The following is a 22,392-nucleotide window of genomic DNA, read 5'->3' as shown; positions in this document are numbered from 1 at the left end:
GATGATGACATCATCATAGAAAAACAACAACTGACAAAGTAGGGTTCTAGGACTAGTGATGAAGTGGGTGTTAAATAGGTGTTTAGCTGGGCTGACTGTAGAGTTGGAGCAGCAGTGTGAATGAGGAATATGCCAGCCAGGAGACCCTAGCACTAGCAGCAGAATGATATGATTGTCACTCCTCCTTTCATGTATAATGATATCCATTTTTAGACGTGGTGGCAAAACGCTGCTCTCCTCACACGATTCATTTCCAGCCAGTACAGTACACAGTTGTGTTTTTAGCAGGGCTGGCCCACGTTCATTCTCTTATATTTTGTTACTGGAGAAAAAAATCGATATAGTTACATATCGGGATATTATTTTTGACGATCGATCGTATTGTTTTGACAATATTGCAATATTATTTTTGTGCTTTTTGGCTGTACCTGCACCAAAACGCCAATATTTTCCTTCATAGCTTGTTCTCCATTATCTTTTTAAATAGGCAGCCAATTTGCATTCAGCACTTCTATTTCCATGCCTATTTCCTTCCATGCCTATTTCCTTACCTTTTATCTTCGCTCCCTCTTGTTTGGAGCATTGATCACAGTATCGAATCGCAATACATATAGAATCGCAATACATATCCTAAAGGCACCCAAGTATTGAGATGATATGGTATTGTGAGGTCCCTGGCAAATCCCAACCCTACTTACATGATTTGTCAGGCTGACATATTGCAGGGTGCCATGCCAGTAATGATATGCCTGGCTCTCTCTTCCTGTTAGGTCTCTGACGGTCTTGGAATTTGATGTTACAGTAATTCCCTAGGCCAATGTACACGGTCACCAACATAACCGTGGATTTTCTCTGCAACGTCACTATTACAGTTACACTTAGTTATTATCAGTAGCATTTCATTATTATTATTTAAGTTATTACCGCTAAATATTAGTCTAGTATACAAATTAAGAAATCTCTGATTGGAGAGGATTGTAACATTTTTGTATTGACACAATTTAACACATAGGCTATCAGACTCAAAAGAAATGTGGAATTTCACTATTGCATTACACTTTGTTGCTGATTTTCCTTTTCTTTCCATTTTCCATTTGTTTTTCTCGATGTGTCCATTTTGTTTAAATATATGTTACTGTTTGTCTTTTTAGGGGACTTCACAATTCTTTGTACACTTGATTACATGCATATACTTCTTAATATAACCTTTTTGAAACAAGCCATTACACTTCGTTATTATCATGGCATTTCATTATTGTTATTCAGTTTATTACTTATAAATATGAATCTATTAAATAAGAAATGGCAGGTTGGAAAGGAGCTGTCGCATTTTTCATATACGGAGTCAAAATAAAGCTATATGCCCATCTTGCCCTTGTCTGTTGGCTTTAATGAAAAAAAACACAGATCCTATTTTGACGCAAAACTCCATTCACATGAAGTCCGATGGTTTCTTTAAAATTTCCAAAAATATTTGCGTAACGTCACAAACCCTGCTGGTCATTCAATGGCAGTCGCCTTGGCATATGTTCCGTCAGAGCAGATGCCATAATGAGAGAAATTATGTAGCGTAAGTGACTGAAAACAGGCCTTTTTACAAGATTAAATCATGACAGGAGTGTTTGATTCTTATTAAAGAGATGGAGTCCAGACAGGCTACTTCAGGAAACTTTCTGAATGGACTTACACTACCCTGGTCAAAAGTTTTAGAACACCTCCTCATTCAAGGGATTTTCTTTATTTTGACTGTTTTCTACATTGTAGAATACTAGTGAAGCCATCAAAACTATGAAATAACACATATGGAATCATGTAGTAACCAAAAAAGGGTTAAACACCCTTGGCCTTGATGACAGCTTTGCACACTTGGCATTCTCTCAACCAGAGTCACCTGGAATTCTTCAATGAGTTCCCACATTTTTTTTAATTTTTATTTTACCTTTATTTAACTTGGCAAGTCAGTTAAGAACAAATTCTTATTTTCAATGACGGCCTAGGAACAGTGGGTTAACTGCCTGTTCAGGGGCAGAACGACAGATTTGTATCTTGTCAGCTCAGGGATTTGAACTTGCAACCTTCCGGTTACTAGCCCAACGCTCTAACCACTAGGCTTCCCTGCCTGCTGAGCACTTGTTGGCTGCTTTTCCTCTGTGGTTTGACTCATCCCAAACCATCTCAATTTGGTTGAGGTCGGGTGATTGTGGAGGCCAGGTCATCTGATGCAGCACTCCATCACTCTCCTTGGTAAAATAGCCCTTACACCGCCTGGAGGTGTGTTGGGTAATTGTCCTGTTGAAAAACAAATGATAGTCCCACTAAGCCCAAACCAGATAGGATAGCGTATCGCTGCAGAATGCTGTGGTAGCCATGCTGGTTAAGTATGCCTTGAATCCTAAATAAATCACAGACTGTGTTACCAGCAAAGCACCCCCACACCATAACAGCTCCTCCTCCATGCTTTACCGTGGGAATCACACATGTGGAGATCATCCATTCACCCACACCGCGTCTCACAAGGACACAGCAGTTGGAACCAAAAATCTCAAATTTGGACTCCAGAACAAATGACAAATTTCCACCGATGATATGTGTCTGTTACTTGAACATTGTAAAGCATTTATTTGGGCTGCAATTTCTGAGGCTGGTAACTCTAATGAACTTATCCTTTGCAGCAGAGGTAACTCTGGGTCTTCCACTCCTGTGACGGTCCTCATGAGAACCAGTTTCATCATAGCGCTTGATAGTTTTTGCAACTGCACTTGAGGAAAAGTAATTGAAATGTTTCGTATTGACTGACCTTCATGTCTTAAAATAATGATGAACTGTCATTTCTCTTTGCTTATTTGAGTTGTTCTTGCCATAATATGGACTTGGTATTTTACCAAATAGGGCTATCTTCTGTATACCCCCCTACCTTGTCACAACACAACTGATTGGCTGAATTGCATTAAGAAGGAAAGCAATTCCACAAGTTAACTTTTAAGAAGGCACACCTGTTATTTGAGATGCATTCCAGGTGACTTCCTCATGAAGCTGGTTGAGAGAATGCCAAGAGTGTGCAAACCTGTCATCAAGGCAAAGGGTGGCTATTTGAAGAATCTCAAATATAAAATATATTTGGATTTTTTTAACACTTTTTTGGTTAGTACATGATTCCATATGTGTTATTTCATAGTTTTGATGTCTTCACTATTATTACACAATGTAGAAAATAGTCAAAATAAAGAAAAAGTAGCTGTTCTAAAAATTTTGACCTGTAGATAGAATCAGCGAACCCACACACGCACACCCCCGTAAAAGGACCCGTCAATCAAAGCAACCAGCGTATGTCAGACACAAGCAAATATTTATCCTTTCCTTAAAACTTATGAAAAAACCTAGTCCTACCTTAGGCTTTCCGAAAGTACGCTATAAGATAATGAATTGACAAGGAAAGTATGAAGGAGAGAGACAGCTATGCGATTCGTATAAAATTGACTGTCATTAAAATAGAAACAAATACATGTAACATTTCCATTGCCTATTTATCAACGTTTCATTGGTCTATAAATTAAGAAAATATTCTGTATCAAATTATACCATGCCAGGTGGGAAAGGATTGGTGCATTGTCCATTTGACACAACAGTAGGGCATTCTAGGCCGCCTCAGAGCCAGAACAATCTTATCTACTGCTGTTGAATAATTATTTAATAGTCACACATCCAACCTTTTTTTTTTTTGAAGGAATACTGATTTTTTTTTTTTTTTTTTTTTTACACCTACTTCCTGTGTAACTAACAGGGCTGGGTAGGGTGTACCAGGACAGCATATTATCTATCATATCCAGAAAAGGTCAACAGAATACTGTGCAGCTGACTACATGTAAAACAGGTCAAACAACATACAGTTGAAGTCAGAAGTTTACACTTTACACATACACTTAGGTTGGAGTCATTAAAACTTGTTTTTCAACCAATCCACAAATTTCTTGTTAACAAACTATAGTTTTGGTAAGTCTGTTAGGACATCTACTTTGTGCATGACACAAGTAATCTTTCCAACAATTGTTTACAGACAGATTATTTCACTTATAATTCACTGTATCACGTTTCCAGTGGGTCAGAAGTTTACATACACTAAATTGACAGCTTGGAAATTCCAGAAAATTATGTCATGGCTTTAGAAGCTTCTGATGGGCTAATTGCCATCATTTGAGTCAATTGGAGGTGTACATGTAGATGTATTTCAAGGCCTACCTTCAAACTCCGTGCCTCTTTGCTTGACATCATGGGAAAATCAAAAGAAATCAGCCAATTGTAGACCTGTACTTGTTCATCCTTGAGAGCAATTTCCAAACGCCTGAAGGTACCAGTTCATCTGTACAAACAATAGTACGCAAGTATACATTTACATTACATTTAAGTCATTTAGCAGACGCTCTTATCCAGAGCGACTTACAAATTGGTGCATTCACCTTATGACATCCAGTGGAACAGCCACTTTACAATAGTGCATCTAAATCTTTTAAGGGGGGTGAGAAGGATTACTTTATCCTATCCTAGGTATTCCTTAAAGAGGTGGGGTTTCAGGTGTCTCCGGAAGGTGGTGATTGACTCCGCTGTCCTGGCGTCGTGGGGAGTTTGTTCCACCATTGGGGGCCAGAGCAGCGAACAGTTTTGACTGGGCTGAGCGGGAACTGTACTTCCTCAGTGGTCGGGAGGCGAGCAGGCCAGAGGTGGATGAACGCAGTGCCCTTGTTTGGGTGTAGGGCCTGATCAGAGCCTGGAGGTACTGAGGTGCCGTTCCCCTCACAGCTCCGTAGGCAAGCACCATGGTCTTGTAGCGGATGCGAGCTTCAACTGGAAGCCAGTGGAGAGAGCAGAGGAGCGGGGTGACGTGAGAGAACTTGGGAAGGTTGAACACCAGACGGGCTGCGGCGTTCTGGATGAGTTGTAGGGGTTTAATGGCACAGGCAGGGAGCCCAGCCAACAGCGAGTTGCAGTAATCCAGACGGGAGATGACAAGTGCCTGGATAAGGACCTGCGCCGCTTCCTGTGTGAGGCAGGGTCGTACTCTGCGGATGTTGTAGAGCATGAACCTACAGGAACGGGCCACCGCCTTGATGTTAGTTGAGAACGACAGGGTGTTGTCCAGGATCACGCCAAGGTTCTTAGCGCTCTGGGAGGAGGACACAATGGAGTTGTCAACCGTGATGGCGAGATCATGGAACGGGCAGTCCTTCCCCGGGAGGAAGAGCAGGTCCGTCTTTGCCGAGGTTCAGCTTGAGGTGGTGATCCGTCATCCACACTGATATGTCTGCCAGACATGCAGAGATGCGATTCGCCACCTGGTCATCAGAAGGGGGAAAGGAGAAGATTAATTGTGTGTCGTCTGCATAGCAATGATAGGAGAGACCATGTGAGGTTATGACAGAGCCAAGTGACTTGGTGTATAGCGAGAATAGGAGAGGGCCTAGAACAGAGCCCTGGGGGACACCAGTGGTGAGAGCGCGTGGTGAGGAGACAGATTCACGCCACCTGGTAGGAGCGACCTGTCAGGTAGGACGCAATCCAAGCGTGGGCCGCGCCGGAGATGCCCAACTCGGAGAGGGTGGAGAGGAGGATCTGATGGTTCACAGTATCGAAGGCAGCCGATAGGTCTAGAAGGATGAGAGCAGAGGAGAGAGAGTTAGCTTTAGCAGTGCGGAGCGCCTCCGTGATACAGAGAAGAGCAGTCTCAGTTGAATGACTAGTCTTGAAACCTGACTGATTTGGATCAAGAAGGTCATTCTGAGAGAGATAGCGGGAGAGCTGGCCAAGGACGGCACGTTCAAGAGTTTTGGAGAGAAAAGAAAGAAGGGATACTGGTCTGTAGTTGATGACATCGGAGGGATCGAGTGTAGGTTTTTTCAGAAGGGGTGCAACTCTCGCTCTCTTGAAGACGGAAGGGACGTAGCCAGCGGTCAGGGATGAGTTGATGAGCGAGGTGAGGTAAGGGAGAAGGTCTCCGGAAATGGTCTGGAGAAGAGAGGAGGGGATAGGGTCAAGCGGGCAGGTTGTTGTATAAACACGCAGCCTTCATACCGCTTAGGAAGGAGGCGCGTTCTGTCTCCTAGAGATGAACGTACGTTGGTGCGAAAAGTGCAAATCAATCCCAGAACAACAGCAAAGGACCTTGTGAAGATGCTGGAGGAAACCGGTAGAAAAGTATCTATATCCACAGTAAAACGAGTCCAAAATCGACACAACCTGAAAGGCCGCTCAGCAAGGAACAAAGATTGTACTTTTTGTAGAAATGTCCGCTGGTCTGCTGAAACAAAATTCGAACTGTTTGGCCATAATGACCATTGTTATGTTTGGAGGAAAAAGGGGGAGGCTCGCAAGCCGAAGAACACCATCCCAACCTTGAAGCACGGGGGTGGCAGCATCATGTTGTGGTGGTGCTTTTCTGCATGAGGGACTGGTGCACTTCACAAAATAGATGGCTTCATTATGAAGGGAAATTATGTTGAAGCAACATCTCAATACATCAGTCAGGAAGTTAAAGCTTGTTCGCAAATGGGTCTTCCAAATGGACAATGACCCCAAGCATACTTCCAAAGTTATGGCTAAAGGACAACAAAGTCGAGGTATTGGTGTGGCCATCACAAAGCCCTGACCTCATCCTTTTGAAAATTTGTGGGCAGAACTGAAAAAGCGTGTGCGATCAAGGAGGCCTACAAACCTGACTCAGTTACACCACCTCTGTCAGGAGGAATGGGCCAAAATTCACCCAACTTATTGTGGGAAGCTTGTGGAAGGCAACCTGAAAGGCTACCTTTTTAAATGTATTTGGCGAAGGTATATGTAAACTTCCGACTTCAACTGTAGGCTATACGTACCAAGTGGCATCCTATTCACTGTACAGAGCCTTGGGGCTCTGGTCGAAAGTAGTGTACTAAATAGGGAATAGGCTAAGGTGCATTGCAAACACCAGAGGTCTGCAACATTTACAATCTGCTTCTGCTTTCATAATTGAGTACTGGCTGAGAGAGAGAGAGTTGTTGTGCCAAGGTTTCATAACACTGTCTCATGAGTAGTCTCAATTACTGTCGGCATAAGCTCGTTAAAATATTATTTGTGTAATGTACTATTTGGAATATGTATGAAGTTTTAGCAAATGCAGTTTGGTCTACTATTTAGACATTGTCATTGAAGAGTTTGTGTTTTTATTCTTATAAAGCACACAGCCTTCTTAGTGGTCATTCATTTTGATTCCCTCTCCTGCCCTGGGCTGTGGCTTAGCTGACAGATAAGTCTTTTCCAGGGGCCCTTGAAAACAGACAGTGAGGAGGAGGAAGAGAAAGACAGTGGGAGAGGCGTGGTAGTTGTCCCATTCCAGCCTGTGCTGAAAGCCGGGCATCGCATGACACTACTCCCTCTCTGGACAATCTCACAGCCCCTGGGCAGCAACAAGCATCTGACTCACTTCTTCTCACGCAAACAACAATACACATGAACAAATGCTTATTATTCAGTCCCCTCTCTTGGCCCAGCATGAACTGCCATAGTCAAGCTGAAACACAATGTCTGAGACCTACACAGAGATGTCTATATATGTCAGTATATATCCTGTCGTTTCTCAGCAGCAAAGCTTGCTCTTAAAAAAAAGATTAAGAGCACATCTACTCCACAGAGAAGGTAGTATTTTGCCATTATGTAGTGCAGCAGAGCCAATGCCCAAGTGATTTATCTCCCGGGTAACCTTTAGCTTTGTTTTGGCTGCGGTCCAATAGCGTGCAGTCTCTTCTCTTGAGGACAGATTTAGTGTTTGTCTCCTGGGTTAATAAAGCATCAACCCCTATGTAATATGTTTTCTGATAATACCCAGTTGTCCTTGCACAGGCCACTGACGTCCTCTTTCAATAATAAATGACAACATGTATAAGCACACCGGACCTCTCAGTATGTAGGTCTACTCAGTACCCTTCCTGCTGGACCACTTAGCCAGCTCTGTATTTATATAATGAGTCTATATGGGTTTTTTAATTGGGTGGCTGCCATACCTTTGGTGCTGGTTAAGCTTAAAGCAGCAGCACATAACGATATAAGCATAGTTATTTTTTAATTAGCCACAGGGAGGGTGATGGGATGGAAGGTAATTTGCATATCTACTGGCCGTTTAAATTAAGGCTTTGTGAGTTTGGTTTGCATTAGTTTGTGCCCTCGTTTCCTCCGTATTTGTCTCTGTCAGGTGACTGCAGGCACAGGGGGAATGATGGCATGGGCCTTAGTCCATTTTGTGCCATCACTCCAAGCACTAAACACACCCACCCTGTTGGGCCAGTGGGCAAAAGGTCGCTGGTTCAAATCCCTGAGACGACATGTTGAAAAATCTGTTTGTGCTGTTGAGCAAGGCACTTAATCATAATTGCTCCAGGGTCGCCATTGAATGGCAGACCCTGTCTGTGTCCCCGCTCTCCGAGGGTGTCTCAGGGAGAGTGGGATATGCAAAAAACACATTTCCAATTCACACGCATGTATTAACACCCACTTGTACATGTGTGAAGTAGGACAAATATAAGTACACACTGCACACACACAGAGAGAGAACTACATTGACGTTAAATGTGTTACCATTTAATTCTAGGTGTTAGCAATATCCACACTCCTATGTAAAGACTTATACTGTAGTTAGATTTTCACTTTGATCTCGGAAATGAAATGCCAATCGGTCAAGGTACCAGCTCACAGTAATACAATTTGATGGTGCACACAGGACATGACTACACGTTTTAACAACGAGCATAATGAGCCATTTGTTTTGCTTTATAGTCTTGTGGAGCTGAGCGTCTAGTGATAAAAGGCTGGGTAAGGCTCAGCACCCTGACCTGACAAAACCCTACCCATCAACACAGTCCCTCATTATTCAGCACACACACACACATACCCTCTCTTTGGCCAGGATTGTACACACACACACTCTTACACACACACATACACATTCCAAAATGTATCAAAGCAATGTGTGTATTCTCCACAAGGAAACATTGATGTACCAGAACTATTAAGTCTAATAATAGACTTTAGGCTTAATGTAGGCTCCCTTCTAGTGTATCTCTCCTATGATGCAAGGAAATAGTCTCTCCCTGGAGATCCCAGTCTGTTTATGCCCCCCCTTATCCTCTGCTCTGTCTGTGTGTTTCAGAGGGCAGATGCTAAATACCCCAAGATGGCCTTCAGCCTGGAGGAGCTGCAGGAGAGGTTCAGCCGTCAGCTGAGCATCGAGCAGGCCAGCACCATCACCATTCACTCTGTGGAGGCCATGAAGCCTGTCACCTCACACATGGCCAAGATGGTAAACAAACTGGCCACCTACACGTATAGTCTGGCCTAGCTGGAGTAACACTGAAATATACTACTATAGTAATACATTATGGAATAGAAATACACTATAGTAATACAATATGGAATAGTAACACGCTGAAATATACTACTACAGTAATACAGTATGGAATAGAAATACAATATAGTAATACAGTATGGAATAGAAATACACTATAGTAATACAATATGGAATAGTAACACTGAAATATACTACTATAGTGATACAGTATGGAATAGAAACACACTATAGCAATACAGCATGGAATAGAAATACACTAGGAATACAGTATGGAATAGAAATACACTATAGGATTACAGTATGGAATAGAAATACACTATAGTAATACAGCATGGAATATAAATACACTATAGGAATACAGTATGGAATAATAATACTGAACTATACTACTATACTAATACAGTATGGAATAGTAACACACTGAAATACACTATAATAACACGGTATGGAATAGTAGTACACTGAAATACACTATAGTTTATTGCCTGCACCTAGCAAACAGTTTTTTAAATGATTTGGAACGGCAAACCAGGCAGAATTAAACGGCCTATTTATATAATGAATATGACTTTGGAGGGCAGAAATGATTAAATATTAAAGCATTAAACCTCTCACTAAAGGCTTCAGTCATACAAAAGTTATATTGAAATCCAAACTGGTTTTCTAGTTAATTGGTAGGAATGTCTCACCCAATGTTCAAGAATGGCCCTTTTCTTTTTATTCAGATTACAACCTCTCACTTTCAGTTATTTGAAAAAGAAATCAGCTATTTTTAAAACAAGCCATAGAAAGTTGGTTGCAATTTCAATTTAATCCACCAGAAAAGACAGAACAAATAATACAACAAATATTGTGGTTAGGTTAACCATATTTGGGAGATGATTTACTTTTCAAATAACGGTAAGTGAGAGGTTGTAATCTGAATAAAAGGGAAAAGGCCATTCTTGAACATGAGACAGTTTTACTAATTTGCTCGTGAACCAGTTTGGAATTCAGTATAACTTTTGTATGACTGAAGCCTTTAGTGAGAGGTCTAGTGCTTTAATATTTAATCATTTCTGCCCTCCAAATTAATATTCATTATATAAATAGGCCCGTTTAATTCTGCCTGCTTGCCGTTCCAAATAATTGCTTGGTGCAGGCAATAAACTAGAGTGTATTTCAGTGTGTTACTATTCCATACTGTGTTACTAGAGTGTATTTCAGTGTGTTACTATAAATATATTAATTTATTTAAAAAATATTATTAAATAAAAAATAAAAAAAGGTATAATCGTCATAAATGATATCATAAATAGGACTGGTGGAGTTATGTCACACATGCAGCTAATAAAAACATATGGAAATGTCTGCTCTACCCAAAATTACAACCAACTATATGCAGCGTTTCCGCAAAAATGGAAGAGGAAAGTGGAAGGGGGAAAAAGTAAGGAACCTGTCTGTCAGCCCTGCATTAAAGACTATAATTGGTTAAAGAAAATTGTGATAAATAAAAAAAGTATACCAGTTTAATTTATTAAGGACCAAGAAATTGACAGTCGTGCAGTATAGATTGCAAAATAGTTTGGAAGAGATTTTTGACGTACCATGGCACATGGTTTATGAACTGATACGCAAAATGATGCCAGATTCAAAACTTAGAATTTTACCATTTAAATTATTATACGAAATTCTTGCAACCAATATAATGTTATTTATATGGGGGATACAACCTTCCCAGCTCTGCAGATTTAGCTGCAAAGAGACAATCATTAGATCTTTTTTTTTAAATACTATCCATATGTAGCTTATTTTTGGTCATAGGTCCAGGAATGGCTGAAGAATTGCAATATTTACCCGGAGCTAACCCTGCAGATAGCACTACTGGGTGATCTGAAAAGTCAGTCAATCGATCAATAATATAATAATACTTTTAGCAAAAAATAATATTTTCAATTTACAGTCTGTAGAAACAATGAGAATAGAAAGGTTCTGAACTTTTGTGAAACATCACATCAGTTGAGAAATATATGCCAAATAGAAATCCAATATGGATTATGTTAAGAGATAGATGGGAGGGGTTGAATGGAGCTGAAGGTTGAGACTAATAACAACTAATAATAAACAGACTGTCGATAAAATGTATGTAGTATGTATAAGCTGGAAATACAGGCCTAAGGGTTGTTGTTCACTAGTTTACTCCAATTGGGGGAGGGGTGCTAGGGTTAGACAGTAATAAAGGAAAATATATATATATTTTTAAAGTGTGTGTGTGTGTGTGTGTTTAAGCAACATAGCACGAGGGGGTGTGGTATATGGCCAATATACCATGGCTACGGGCTGTTCTTAGGCACGACGCAAACCAACCTCAAAAAGCACTAATCGCTCAGCACTACCAATGACAAAATCATATATTTTCATGATGTTGATGTATTTTTTTTTCATGTTCAGTCAGTGTCATCTGTGAGAAAAGTTTGTGTCCAGACTTCAGTCAAAACTTTGAACATTATGCATTGAGGCCACCAGACATCAGCTATATTATTCCTGCGATGTGTCCCTCTCCCCATATCTCAGTGGTCTGGGGCCAGGCATTGGCATTTACAGTTTAAACTCTCCCTGCATTTCCAGACAATGTTTCAGACTGGGAGCCGGAGGACGAGGGTCCCTGGTGGTCCTGCAACATTTACAGCAGGCAGAGCAGCATGATAATATATTGTAATGAGGCTCTCCTGAGGAGGGAGCTGAGTCACCTTTACAGGCCAGGCCAGCCTATCTGCTCGGTGTCAGCTGGGCTCTCTCCTCCTGGCATGGATGGGGAATATGACAGTCCCATGGATGGAAGGCTGACCTGGTTTTACAACCTGGCTGGAGACGTCTGTCCTCTCACCATCTCTGAATCTGAACACATACAGATGCACCAAATATATTGGCACCTTTCCATGATTCACTATTTCTTCTCAAATAAGTTGACATTGAAAAACGTGTTCACACGTGTATTTGTTTGATTTACAACTGCACAGGACCCAAAAAATGTAATGTATTTCACCTGTGGTAAGTTGCAGGTGCCTACCGGGTAAAAATAGCCATTCAATCAGTTTTTCAAAGAGAAAACATAATATTCTGCTTCATTGATCTCCATTGAAAAAGTACAAGGGTGCCAAACATTGTACAAAATATTAGGAACGCCTTCCAAATATTGAGTTTTGTATTTATTATGGATCCTTTGGCAACAGCTACTCTTCCTGTGGTCCAACAAAATTAAGGCAGTTATAACATTTAAAAAAAACATTACAATACATCCACTGGCTTTACTCAAGGGGGATATGCCAGTGGCATGTCGTTAGTAAAGATTTTAAAAAGTAAGGGGCCTAGACAGCTGCCCTGGGGAATTCCTGACAATACCTGGGGGGGGCGATGCAGATGCAGGGTGGTATGCTGCTGGCTTAAGTGTAAGTGCTTGTTGAATGTCCTCCCCTTTAAGCGTGCTAAAAGTCTGTCAATTTGTTTACTGAAAAATAGCATTGGATCTGGTCAAACACATCCAAATGGTTGGTAACAGGCTGATTGGTCGGCTATTACTTTTGCTTCCCTCCATGCCTGAGGGAACACATTTTCTAGTAGGCTTAAGTTGAAGATATGGCAAAAAGGAGTGGCAATATCATCCGCTATTATCCTCAGTAATTTTCCATCCAAGTTGTCAGACCCGGTGGCTTTTTCACCTCTTCCAAACGTACTTTACGGAATTCAAAATTACAATGCTTGTCTTTCATAATTTGGTCAGATATACTTGTGTAGTGTCAGCATTTGTTGCTGGCATGTTGTGCCTAAAGTTGCTAATCTTGCCAATAAAAAAAATATTAAAGTAGTTGGCAATATCAGTGGGTTTTGGGATGAATGAGTCATCTGATTCAATCAATCAATCAAATGTATTTATAAAGCCTTTTTACATCAGCCGATGTCACAAAGTGCTGTGCAGAAACCCAGCCTAAAACCCCAAACAGCAAGCAATGCAGATGCAGAAGCATGGTGGCTATGAAAATAATAATAATAATAATATATATGAAATATGAAAACTCAATAGAAAGGCCAGACCCTAGGAAGAAATCTAGAGAGGAACAGGCTCTGAGGGGTGGCCAGTCATCTTCTGTTGGTTGTACAGCCAGACCGCTTTTGCCATTTATTTAGCTTCACCCCTCTCAACCATACAGTTGCACCCCCTTTTGCCATCAGAACAGCCTCAATTCGTCGGGAAATGGACTCTACAATGTATCGAAAGAGTTCCACAGGGATGCTGGTTAATGTTGACTCCAATGCTTCCCACAGTTGTCTGGATGTCCTTTGGGTGTTGGACCATTCTTGATACACACAGGAAACTGTTGAGTTTGAGAAATTCAGCAGTGTTGCAGTTCTTGACACACTCAAACCGATGCACCTGGCACCTACTACCCAGGGTTTCCGTTAGGAAAATGTGTCGCCGAACATTTGTCCTGCAACATTTTAATTTACAGGAAATTTGAGAAATTTTCTGGACCCATATGCATTGGGTGCGTAAACCTGATTAGGGGGGTCCACCCATGGTACTCAGGATTACATAAATCACATTTAGAATGGTAATTCATAAAAAACAGAACATGCAAGTCGACGAATTAGAAGCACATGCATTAAGCTACACTCGCAATAACATCTGCTAATTATGTGTATGTGACCAATAAAATTAGATTTGGTTTGATGATGCTTACCGAATTCTGAGGTGAGCTTTGATGTGCATTAGACTAACTGGTTACATTTACTTTTCCTCGGCCAACAAGATGAGTAGCGAACAGCAAAATCACCAGCCTGTTTCAACCTACTATAGTAGAAAAGTTTAGGCTACTTATTCTATTGGTTAGCTTGTCGAGAAAGAAATAGACTGTTCCAAACAGACTCGGGGGACAGTTGTGGGACAATATTCATACCAACATAAATAAAATAACACTAAAAAGAAATGTCTGATGCAACAGATCAGAACGTTTAGCTTAAAATGTTGATAAATTATTATTTCTTCACATTATAAGTGCAGCAGTGCGCACAAAGCAGTAGGCTACGTGCAAATGTACGTTCCGTAATGCAATTAGCGGGAAACCACCTTTGTCAAAAGGGCACTGCACATGTGAGCGGTTTCATGTGATAGAGATGAAAATATCCGTTAGAAATTTAGAATAGAGGAGATCTAATAGGCTACTTTGAAGCAAGGTAAGACATGCCTCAAAATATGTATTAAAATGTTCAGGTTTTAAACCATTGTTTTCAAAATGTGTGTGTGACGCACTGATGAAGCCTGCCTTCCATTTCCATTTTCAAAACAACTCAGAACTAGTTCTATCACTAGAAAATGGCTACAAAAATACCCTCCCACAAGTGACACAATGGATAGTGATTGTAAAAGAAATACACCATATGGAGCGTATGACCTTTGCTTTAAGAACTCAAGAGGACAGAGGTCAAGATTACTGGGAAAATTGGTATTAAAAAAACCAACTCAGAAATCTCTGACTTGCAACTTCAGTGCATTCAAGACTGGGAACTTGGCAAAAAAACGAGCTCCAACTGGGAATTACAACTCCGCAACTCTGTCTAGAGGGCCGATTTTCCTGACTTTAAGATCACTGACGTCATGATTTGACCTTTTGTCTTTCCAAGTTCCCAGTTGTCTTGAAAGCGCACCACAAGATGCAGCAGCAACATATCAGCATGATCAGCATGATCAGTCAAATATATTTCCATCAATGAATCGGCTAAAAAGCATTATTTCGCAATGGGATTTTTTTCCTTTCTCCTGGACAATTGGCTGGCGCAAATTTTATTAATTGTCTTTAAAAATATATATCGGACAAAAGCTGGCTATTACCTAGCCCTGCTATTACCATACCCTGTTCAAAGGCATTTAAATATTTTGTCTTGCCCATTCACCCTCTGAATGGCACACATACACAATCCATGTCTCAATTGTCTTACGGCTTAAAAATCCTTATTTGACCGGTCTCCTCTTCTGTATCTACACTGATTTGAAGTGGATTTAACAAGTGGCATCAATAAGGAATCATAGCTTTCGCCTGGTAAGTCTGTCATTGGAAGAGCAGGTGTTCCTCATGTTTTGTACACTCAATGTATTTGGCCTCAATTGTATGTGCTGAATACCACAGATACTACAGATATAATTTTGTTTGTTGTTTAACCTTAAGTCAAATTTGAACTCATTTCCAGAGTGGATATAAGGCAGAACATGTTTTCATCCACACAAGACCATGCAGTGAGACCATGTTGTCTGTTTCAGCGGGACCTTCTGGCAGTGCAGCGGTTAGTGTGGCACAAAGCCCTGGTTGGGGCCCTGAGAGAGGGCAAGATAATCTTGGCCAGCAGCACCCAGAAAGCCGTCAGACTCAGCCTCTACCCCTACCTCTGTCTGCTGGATGAAAAGGACTATGTAGACATCATGATCCAGGTATATAACCCGCTGAATACTATCAGTATATCGGTGCTTGGGTCATACACACATCTGTTGTTTTAAATCTCACCTTTTTGAAAGGTGATGATCTGAATGATCCAAAGTTGAATTTGACTTTCCGCAATGTTCTGCGCTCGGATCCCTCAGGTAAAACCCACTGAATCCCAGCAGTATCTTTGACCTTGGGTCCTATAGACCTCTGTTGTATTTAGAGTTCAGGGTTGAGGTTTATTTAGCAACTTTGTAGCATTGCATAAAATGTAATTCTATAAAATCCGGATAGTCCTAATCATGTTGCTCTTTGTCTGTGGTCAGAGTCTGTCCAACCTGCCTCCCAGTGGGGAGTCTCTCCACGTCCTGGCCAAGGAGCTAGGCAACCGGGTTCACAACATGTTCTGCATCCGCATGAAGGGACACAATCAGATGGCGGACAAGCTTAGTCATATCTACAATGAATATACTGAGCTACTGGCCAAAGACTCTAAGGTTTCACTCCTCCACATCTGGTCTTTATCTGGTCTTTATCTGCATGCAATTAGAAGACGTGTCAAATTATTGACCTACTGTTTGACTTAAAGAAAACCTCCTTACTGTGCCTTGCAGGAGTTTGACGTATTGCCTAGGGAGCGATGGTGGAAGCTGGAGGCGGAGTATAGCTCTGGTCCCTCCCTGCTGGGGGACGAGACCCACTGGCCTCACATGGTGGTGGTGGAGCTGGGTACCTACTTGGTGGACATCATGGTCAAGCACATGAAAGTGAACAGCGACCTCCTCAACTCTGCCTACGACCGAAAGCTCATCCCTGTGCTCTACCACATGTACACCTTCCGCAGTAACAAACAGGTAAAGAATATACTAGAGTGGAATTGTTAGTTGAAGTGATTTTATGCCAGTTATTTTCTCCCAATTTATTCACCCAATTTCCCAGGGTTAGTGTTGGTTTCTCAGCTCATGCCTTAATCTTCACGTCGACATTTATGAGCGAAATCGATCAGTAGTGCAGCAGTGAAAAGCAGCCAGAACATAACAGGTGACCTTGGTTTTGGACAGGGCTGTCTGTCATAGCTTCTCCATCTGTCTTCAGCTCTCCTCTCTCAGCTCAGCTCCCTCATATTACTCTCTGCCTGCATGGTCTGGCTCATAGGCATATGAATAATAAAACCGCTTTCCCTGCAAGAGTGGACGGCGGTGCAGTTGAGTAGGACGAATGGCTTCCAAACTAATCCTTTTTTTACTGTCCCCTTAATTGGCTGGCTGATTTACTGTCCTGGGATAACTGACAAGGAAATTAAGACACTTTCTATATTGTCCTCCGAGCCTCGTTCCTGGTGGGGGAAAAAAGCACCTGCCGGCATCTCAACCTGGTGGACTTGATGTGCTTTGACAGTGGAGTCCACTGTGGGTTTCGAAGCTTGTCTCTGGCCACCCATCCTTCTGCTGTTCTGGCTCAGAGGGATAGAGGGTAGGCCAGCAGGGGTGCAGTCTAATGATTTTACAGCATGCACAGTTAGGCTCTGCCTGGTTGATGGACTGAATCTGTTATAACATCTCTCTCTCTCTTTAGCTCTCTCTGTGCACTGTTGGTTTATACTGTGGTGCTGTTCAATGCTGTTTCTGTCTGTCTGGGTTTGGATGGTGAAGTCTTTCAGGGAGTAGTTAGTTCATCTCCAGCTGTCACGTGATTAAAACTGCTATGAACTGGGTTCCCGAGTGGTGAAGCGGTCTAAGGCACTGCATCACAGTGATAGAGGCGTCACTACAGACCTGGGTTCGATCCCAGGCTGTGTCACAACCGGCCGTGATCGAGAGTGCCATAGGGCGGCGTGCAATTGGCCCAGCGTCGTCCGGGTTAGGGGAGGGTTTGGCCGGGGGGGCTTTACTTGGCTCATTGTGCTCTAGCGAATCCTTGTGGCGGGCCGGACGCCTGCAGGCTGACCTCGGGTGTCAGTGAATGCCTCGGTTGTCAGTTTCCTCTGACACATTGGTGCAGCTGGCTTTTGGGTTAAGCGGGCGGGAGTTAAGAAGCGCGTTTTGGTGGGTCATATTTCGGAGGACGCATGACTCGACCTTCGCCTTCTGAGCCTGTTGGGGAGTTGCAGCAATGAGACCAGATCGAAATTGGGGAGGAAAATGGGGTAAAAAAAATAATAAATAAAACTTCTATAAACCAGACACCTTAGCTGAAGCCATTATTAATGTGTTGTTGTCTCAGCAAATAAGCCTGACTGTTTTACTGAAGCTTAATTGAAACATTCAGCTCTGTTTTGAGCTTATATTTGATTGTACTGTATTTGTATGATCTGTATTTAATGTAATTAATTAGATCTCTTGTGATGTGATTGGCTCCAGGTCGGCTTCATCAAGCCGCACCCCATCCTGACGCAGATGCAGCAGGATGCCATGGACACCACGCTGACCTTTGACTCCTACGTGATGCCCATGCTGTGCCCGCCCGTGCCCTGGACCTCGGCTAAATTCGGCGCTTACCTCCTCACCCCCACCAAAATGATGCGCGCGGTGGAAGGCGCCAACCAGCATGAGATCCTGCTGGAAAAGTGCCAGGATGCTGACCTCCATGCCGTGCTGGACTCCCTCAACCAGCTGGGCAACGCAGCCTGGAGGATTAACCAGCCCCTGCTGGACATCATCATCTCCATCTTCAATGACAAGGGTAGCGAGAAGCTGGATGTTCCGCCGCCCAACTCTGAGGCTCCTAAGATTCCCCGCTACAACCAGCAGGACTCAGCCACCTTCACCTCAGCCGAGAAGGCCCACCTGAAGAGGGAGGTGGTTAATGCCAAGAAGAAGTGCAGTGAGATGCACAGCCTCAGGATGGACGCCCTCTATAAACTCTCCATCGCCAACCACATGAGGGACGAGGTCTTCTGGTTCCCCCACAACATGGACTTCCGCGGGCGCACCTACCCGTGCCCGCCCTACTTCAACCACCTAGGCAGCGATGTGACCAGGGCCGTCCTGGTGTTTGCGGAGGGGAAGCCCTTAGGGCCGGGCGGGCTGGAATGGCTGAAGATCCACCTGGTCAACCTGACAGGCTTGAAGAAACGCAGCTCGCTGGCAGGCAGGTTGGAGTACGCCAACACAATCATGGAGGACATCCTGGACTCTGCAGACAACCCCCTCATCGTCAGTCTGCTAACAATGTTTTCTGTTTCTTATCATACTGTTGGAGCTCGTAGATTGAGATTATTATTCTACACACTGGGAGATAATCGAACCGTTGAGTAGTAATGTTGTGTATCTAGTACTGCATTGTTTTGAGTATCTAGTACTGCATTGTCTATGTTTCCATGGCAGGGTAAGAAGTGGTGGCAGAATGCAGATGAACCCTGGCAAACCCTGGCCTGCTGTATGGAGATAGCCAATGCCGTCAGGTCACCTGACCCCACACACTTCATCTCCCACTTTCCTGTACATCAGGTAATGACGTTGACCTCTAATCCCTACCACTTGACCCTCCATGTAGATCTGAAAGGATTATATAGGTACAGTTGAAGTCAGAAGTTAACATACACTTAGAATGTATGCACACATGACTGTAAGTCGCTTTGGATAAAAGCGTCTGCTAAATGGCATATATTATTATTATTATTACTTAGGTTGAAGTCATTAAAACTAGTTTTTCAAACACTCCACACATTTCTTGTCAACAAACTATAGTTTTGGCAAATTGGTTTAGACATCTACTTTGTGCATGACACAAGTTATTTTTCCAACAATTGTTTACATACAGATTATTTCACTTATAATTCACTGTATCACAATTCCAGTGGGTCAGAAGTTTACATACACTAAGTTGACAGTGGCTTTTAATCAGCTTGGAACATTCCAGAAAATTCATGTCATGGTTTTAGAAGCTTCTGATAGGCGAATTGACACAATTTGAGTCAATTGGAGGTGTACCTGTGGATGTATTTCAAGGCCTACCTTCAAACTCAGTGCCTCTTTGCTTGACATCATGGGACAATCAAAAGAAATCAACCTCTGAAAAAAATTGTAGACATCCACAATTCTGGTTCATCCTTGGGAACAATTTCCAAATGCCTGAAGGTACCACTTTCATCTGTACAAACAATAGTACGCAAGAATAAACACCATGGGACCACGCAGCCGTCATACCGCTCAGGAAGGAGACGCGTTCTTTGGTGCGAAAAGTGCAAATCTATTCCAGAACAAAACTGCAACTGGCCATTGTGAAGATGCTGGAGGAAGCAGGTACAAAAGTATCTATATGCACAGTAAATCTAGTCCTATATCGACATAACCTGAAAGGCCGCTCAGCAAGGAAAAAGCCACTGCTCCAAAACCGCCATCAAAAAGCCAGACTACGGTTGCAACTGCACATGGGGACAAAGATTGTACTTTTTGTAGAAATGTCCTCTGGTTTGATGAAACAAAAATAGAACTCTTTGGCCATAATGACCATCCTTATGTTTGGAGGAAAAGGGAGGACGCTTGCAAGCCGAAGAACACCATCCCAAACGTGAAGCGCGGGGGTGGCAGCATCATGTTGTGGGGATGCTTTGCTGCAGGAGGGACTGTTGCACTTCACAAAATAGATGGCATCATGAGGAAAGAAAAATGTGGATATATTGAAGCAAAATCTCAAGACATCAGTCAGGAAGTTAAAGCTTGGTCGCAAATGGGTCTTCCAAATGGACAATGACCCCAAGCATACTTCCAAAGTTGTGGCAAAATGGCTAAAGGACAACAAAGTCAAGGTATTAAAGTGGCCATCACAAAGCCCTGACCTCAACCCTATAGAAAATGTGTGGACAGAACTGAATAAGCCTACAAACCTGACTCAGTTACACCAGCTCTGTCAGGAGGAATGGGCCAAAATTCAACCAACTTACTGTGGGAAGCTTTTGGAAGGCTACCCGAAACGTTCGAACCAAGTTAATCAATTTAACGGCAATGCTACCAAATACTAATTGGGTGTATGTAAACTTCCGACCCACAGGGTAAGTGATGAAAGAAATAAAAGCAGATAATAAATCATTCTCTCTACTATTATTCTGACATTTTACTCTCTTAAAATAAAGTGGTGATCCTAACTGACCTATGACAGGGAATTTTTACTTGGATTAAATGTCAGGAATAGTGAAAAACTGAGTTTAAATATATTTGGCTAAGGTGTATGTAAACTTCTGACTTTAACTGTAGGTGTAAGCAATATGGTCATCCAGCCGAAATGATGTGTTCAGACATCAGTTAGCTTCTGTCTGTTGGCTGGGCTCTGGCTGTGTAATAGAGCCAGTGGTAGAGCAATCTGCAGGGGTAAGCACAATCGGTGCCCAGTTAAAACCTCACAAAGAGCTGAGCAGCCCATTGACCTGGTCTTTCTCTGCTGCTTCAGGACTCCATCCGTGGCCACGGTTAATCTTTTATTTGCCACTCCAATAAAAGTTGCTTGCTTATTTGCTCTCTATTTTCCTTTCTATTATTTTCGAGTCTCTCTGTCTCTGTGTGAGAAGTCAAGGTCCAGATGTCTTTTGGAATGAGCGTAGTAATTTGACTGGTACTTAGTTGTCTGTTACCCTAACAATCTGTGGGCTATGTCATTGTTAAACGAAACGAATGTATCACACCGCCAACTCGACTCCATCCACCAGTTTTGTGATCTGTTATAGTGTTGTATCTCTCTCTCTCCCTCCTCTCTCTCAGGATGGCTCGTGTAACGGCCTGCAGCACTATGCAGCCCTGGGTCGAGACGTGATTGGTGCCACCTCTGTGAACCTTATTCCCTGTGAGGTGCCCCAGGATGTCTACAGCGGGGTGGCACAGCAGGTCAGTCAGCCTGGGCGCAGTGGGCAAGGGGTTCTAGTTAATGCCGGGGTGGTTGAATCACCCTTCCCTTACCACCTGATTCAGATGGGTTGGGTTAAATGTGGAGGACACATTTCAGTTGAATGCATTGTAGTAAAACCCTTTCCCTTATACTGTAGTAATAACACCAACGGTCAAAACAGCTTGGCTGTAATGCCCAAATTCATGTTCTATTTATCTTCCTATGTCCTTGATGAGTGTCTTACATTATTGAGCTTCTTTATTCATCTACTTGGGTGGTTGGACTCCTAGAGAATGACAGTCTACTTGCTATTTTTCCTTAGCACAGTCTATAATAACAGCACCTGTTCTTCTCAGCCTTGCATCAGGCTTACTTTTCCTCTTTGCCCCAGAGGTCCTCTTTGTCCCAGAGCTCCTCTTTGTCCCAGAGCTCCTCTTTGTCCCAGAGCTCCTCTTTGCCCCAGAGCTCCTCTTTGTCCCAGAGCTCCTCTTTGTCCCAGAGCTCCTCTTTGTCCCAGAGCTCCTCTTTTCCCCAGAGCTCCTCTTTGCCCCAGGGCTCCTCTTTGTCCCAGAGCTCCTCTTTGTCCCAGAGCTCCTCTTTGCCCCAGAGCTCCTCTTTGCCCCAGAGCTCCTCTTTGTCCCAGAGCTCCTCTTTGTCCCAGAGCTCCTCTTTGTCCCAGAGCTCCTCTTTGCCCCAGAGCTCCTCTTTTCCCCAGAGCTCCTCTTTTCCCCAGAGCTCCTCTTTGCCCCAGAGCTC

General features: G+C 42.8%; 1 protein-coding gene across 3 annotated transcripts in view; it reads left to right on the top strand.

Annotated features, from left to right (window-relative positions):
• The window catches only part of LOC118389446 (DNA-directed RNA polymerase, mitochondrial-like), a 98,932-nt gene that overhangs the window by 25,591 nt on the left and 50,949 nt on the right, over nucleotides 1–22,392 (top strand). For all 3 annotated transcript variants that reach the window (XR_008147336.1, XM_035779356.2, XM_052529575.1), the window contains exons 6-12: nucleotides 9,167–9,316; nucleotides 15,657–15,824; nucleotides 16,143–16,313; nucleotides 16,431–16,670; nucleotides 18,177–18,971; nucleotides 19,143–19,265; nucleotides 21,513–21,635. Coding sequence is in view for 2 of the 3 variants with exons in the window: in XM_035779356.2 (XP_035635249.1) it covers nucleotides 9,167–9,316; nucleotides 15,657–15,824; nucleotides 16,143–16,313; nucleotides 16,431–16,670; nucleotides 18,177–18,971; nucleotides 19,143–19,265; nucleotides 21,513–21,635 (1,770 nt within the window). In the remaining variant the exon portion in view is untranslated. The remainder of the gene's footprint in view (nucleotides 1–9,166; nucleotides 9,317–15,656; nucleotides 15,825–16,142; nucleotides 16,314–16,430; nucleotides 16,671–18,176; nucleotides 18,972–19,142; nucleotides 19,266–21,512; nucleotides 21,636–22,392) is intronic.

This window comes from Oncorhynchus keta, chromosome 1, assembly GCF_023373465.1.
Source record: "Oncorhynchus keta strain PuntledgeMale-10-30-2019 chromosome 1, Oket_V2, whole genome shotgun sequence".
Classification (NCBI taxonomy): domain Eukaryota; kingdom Metazoa; phylum Chordata; class Actinopteri; order Salmoniformes; family Salmonidae; genus Oncorhynchus; species Oncorhynchus keta.
The sequence above is the reverse complement of the archived record's forward strand: the minus strand, read 5'-3'. Positions and strand labels throughout refer to the sequence as shown.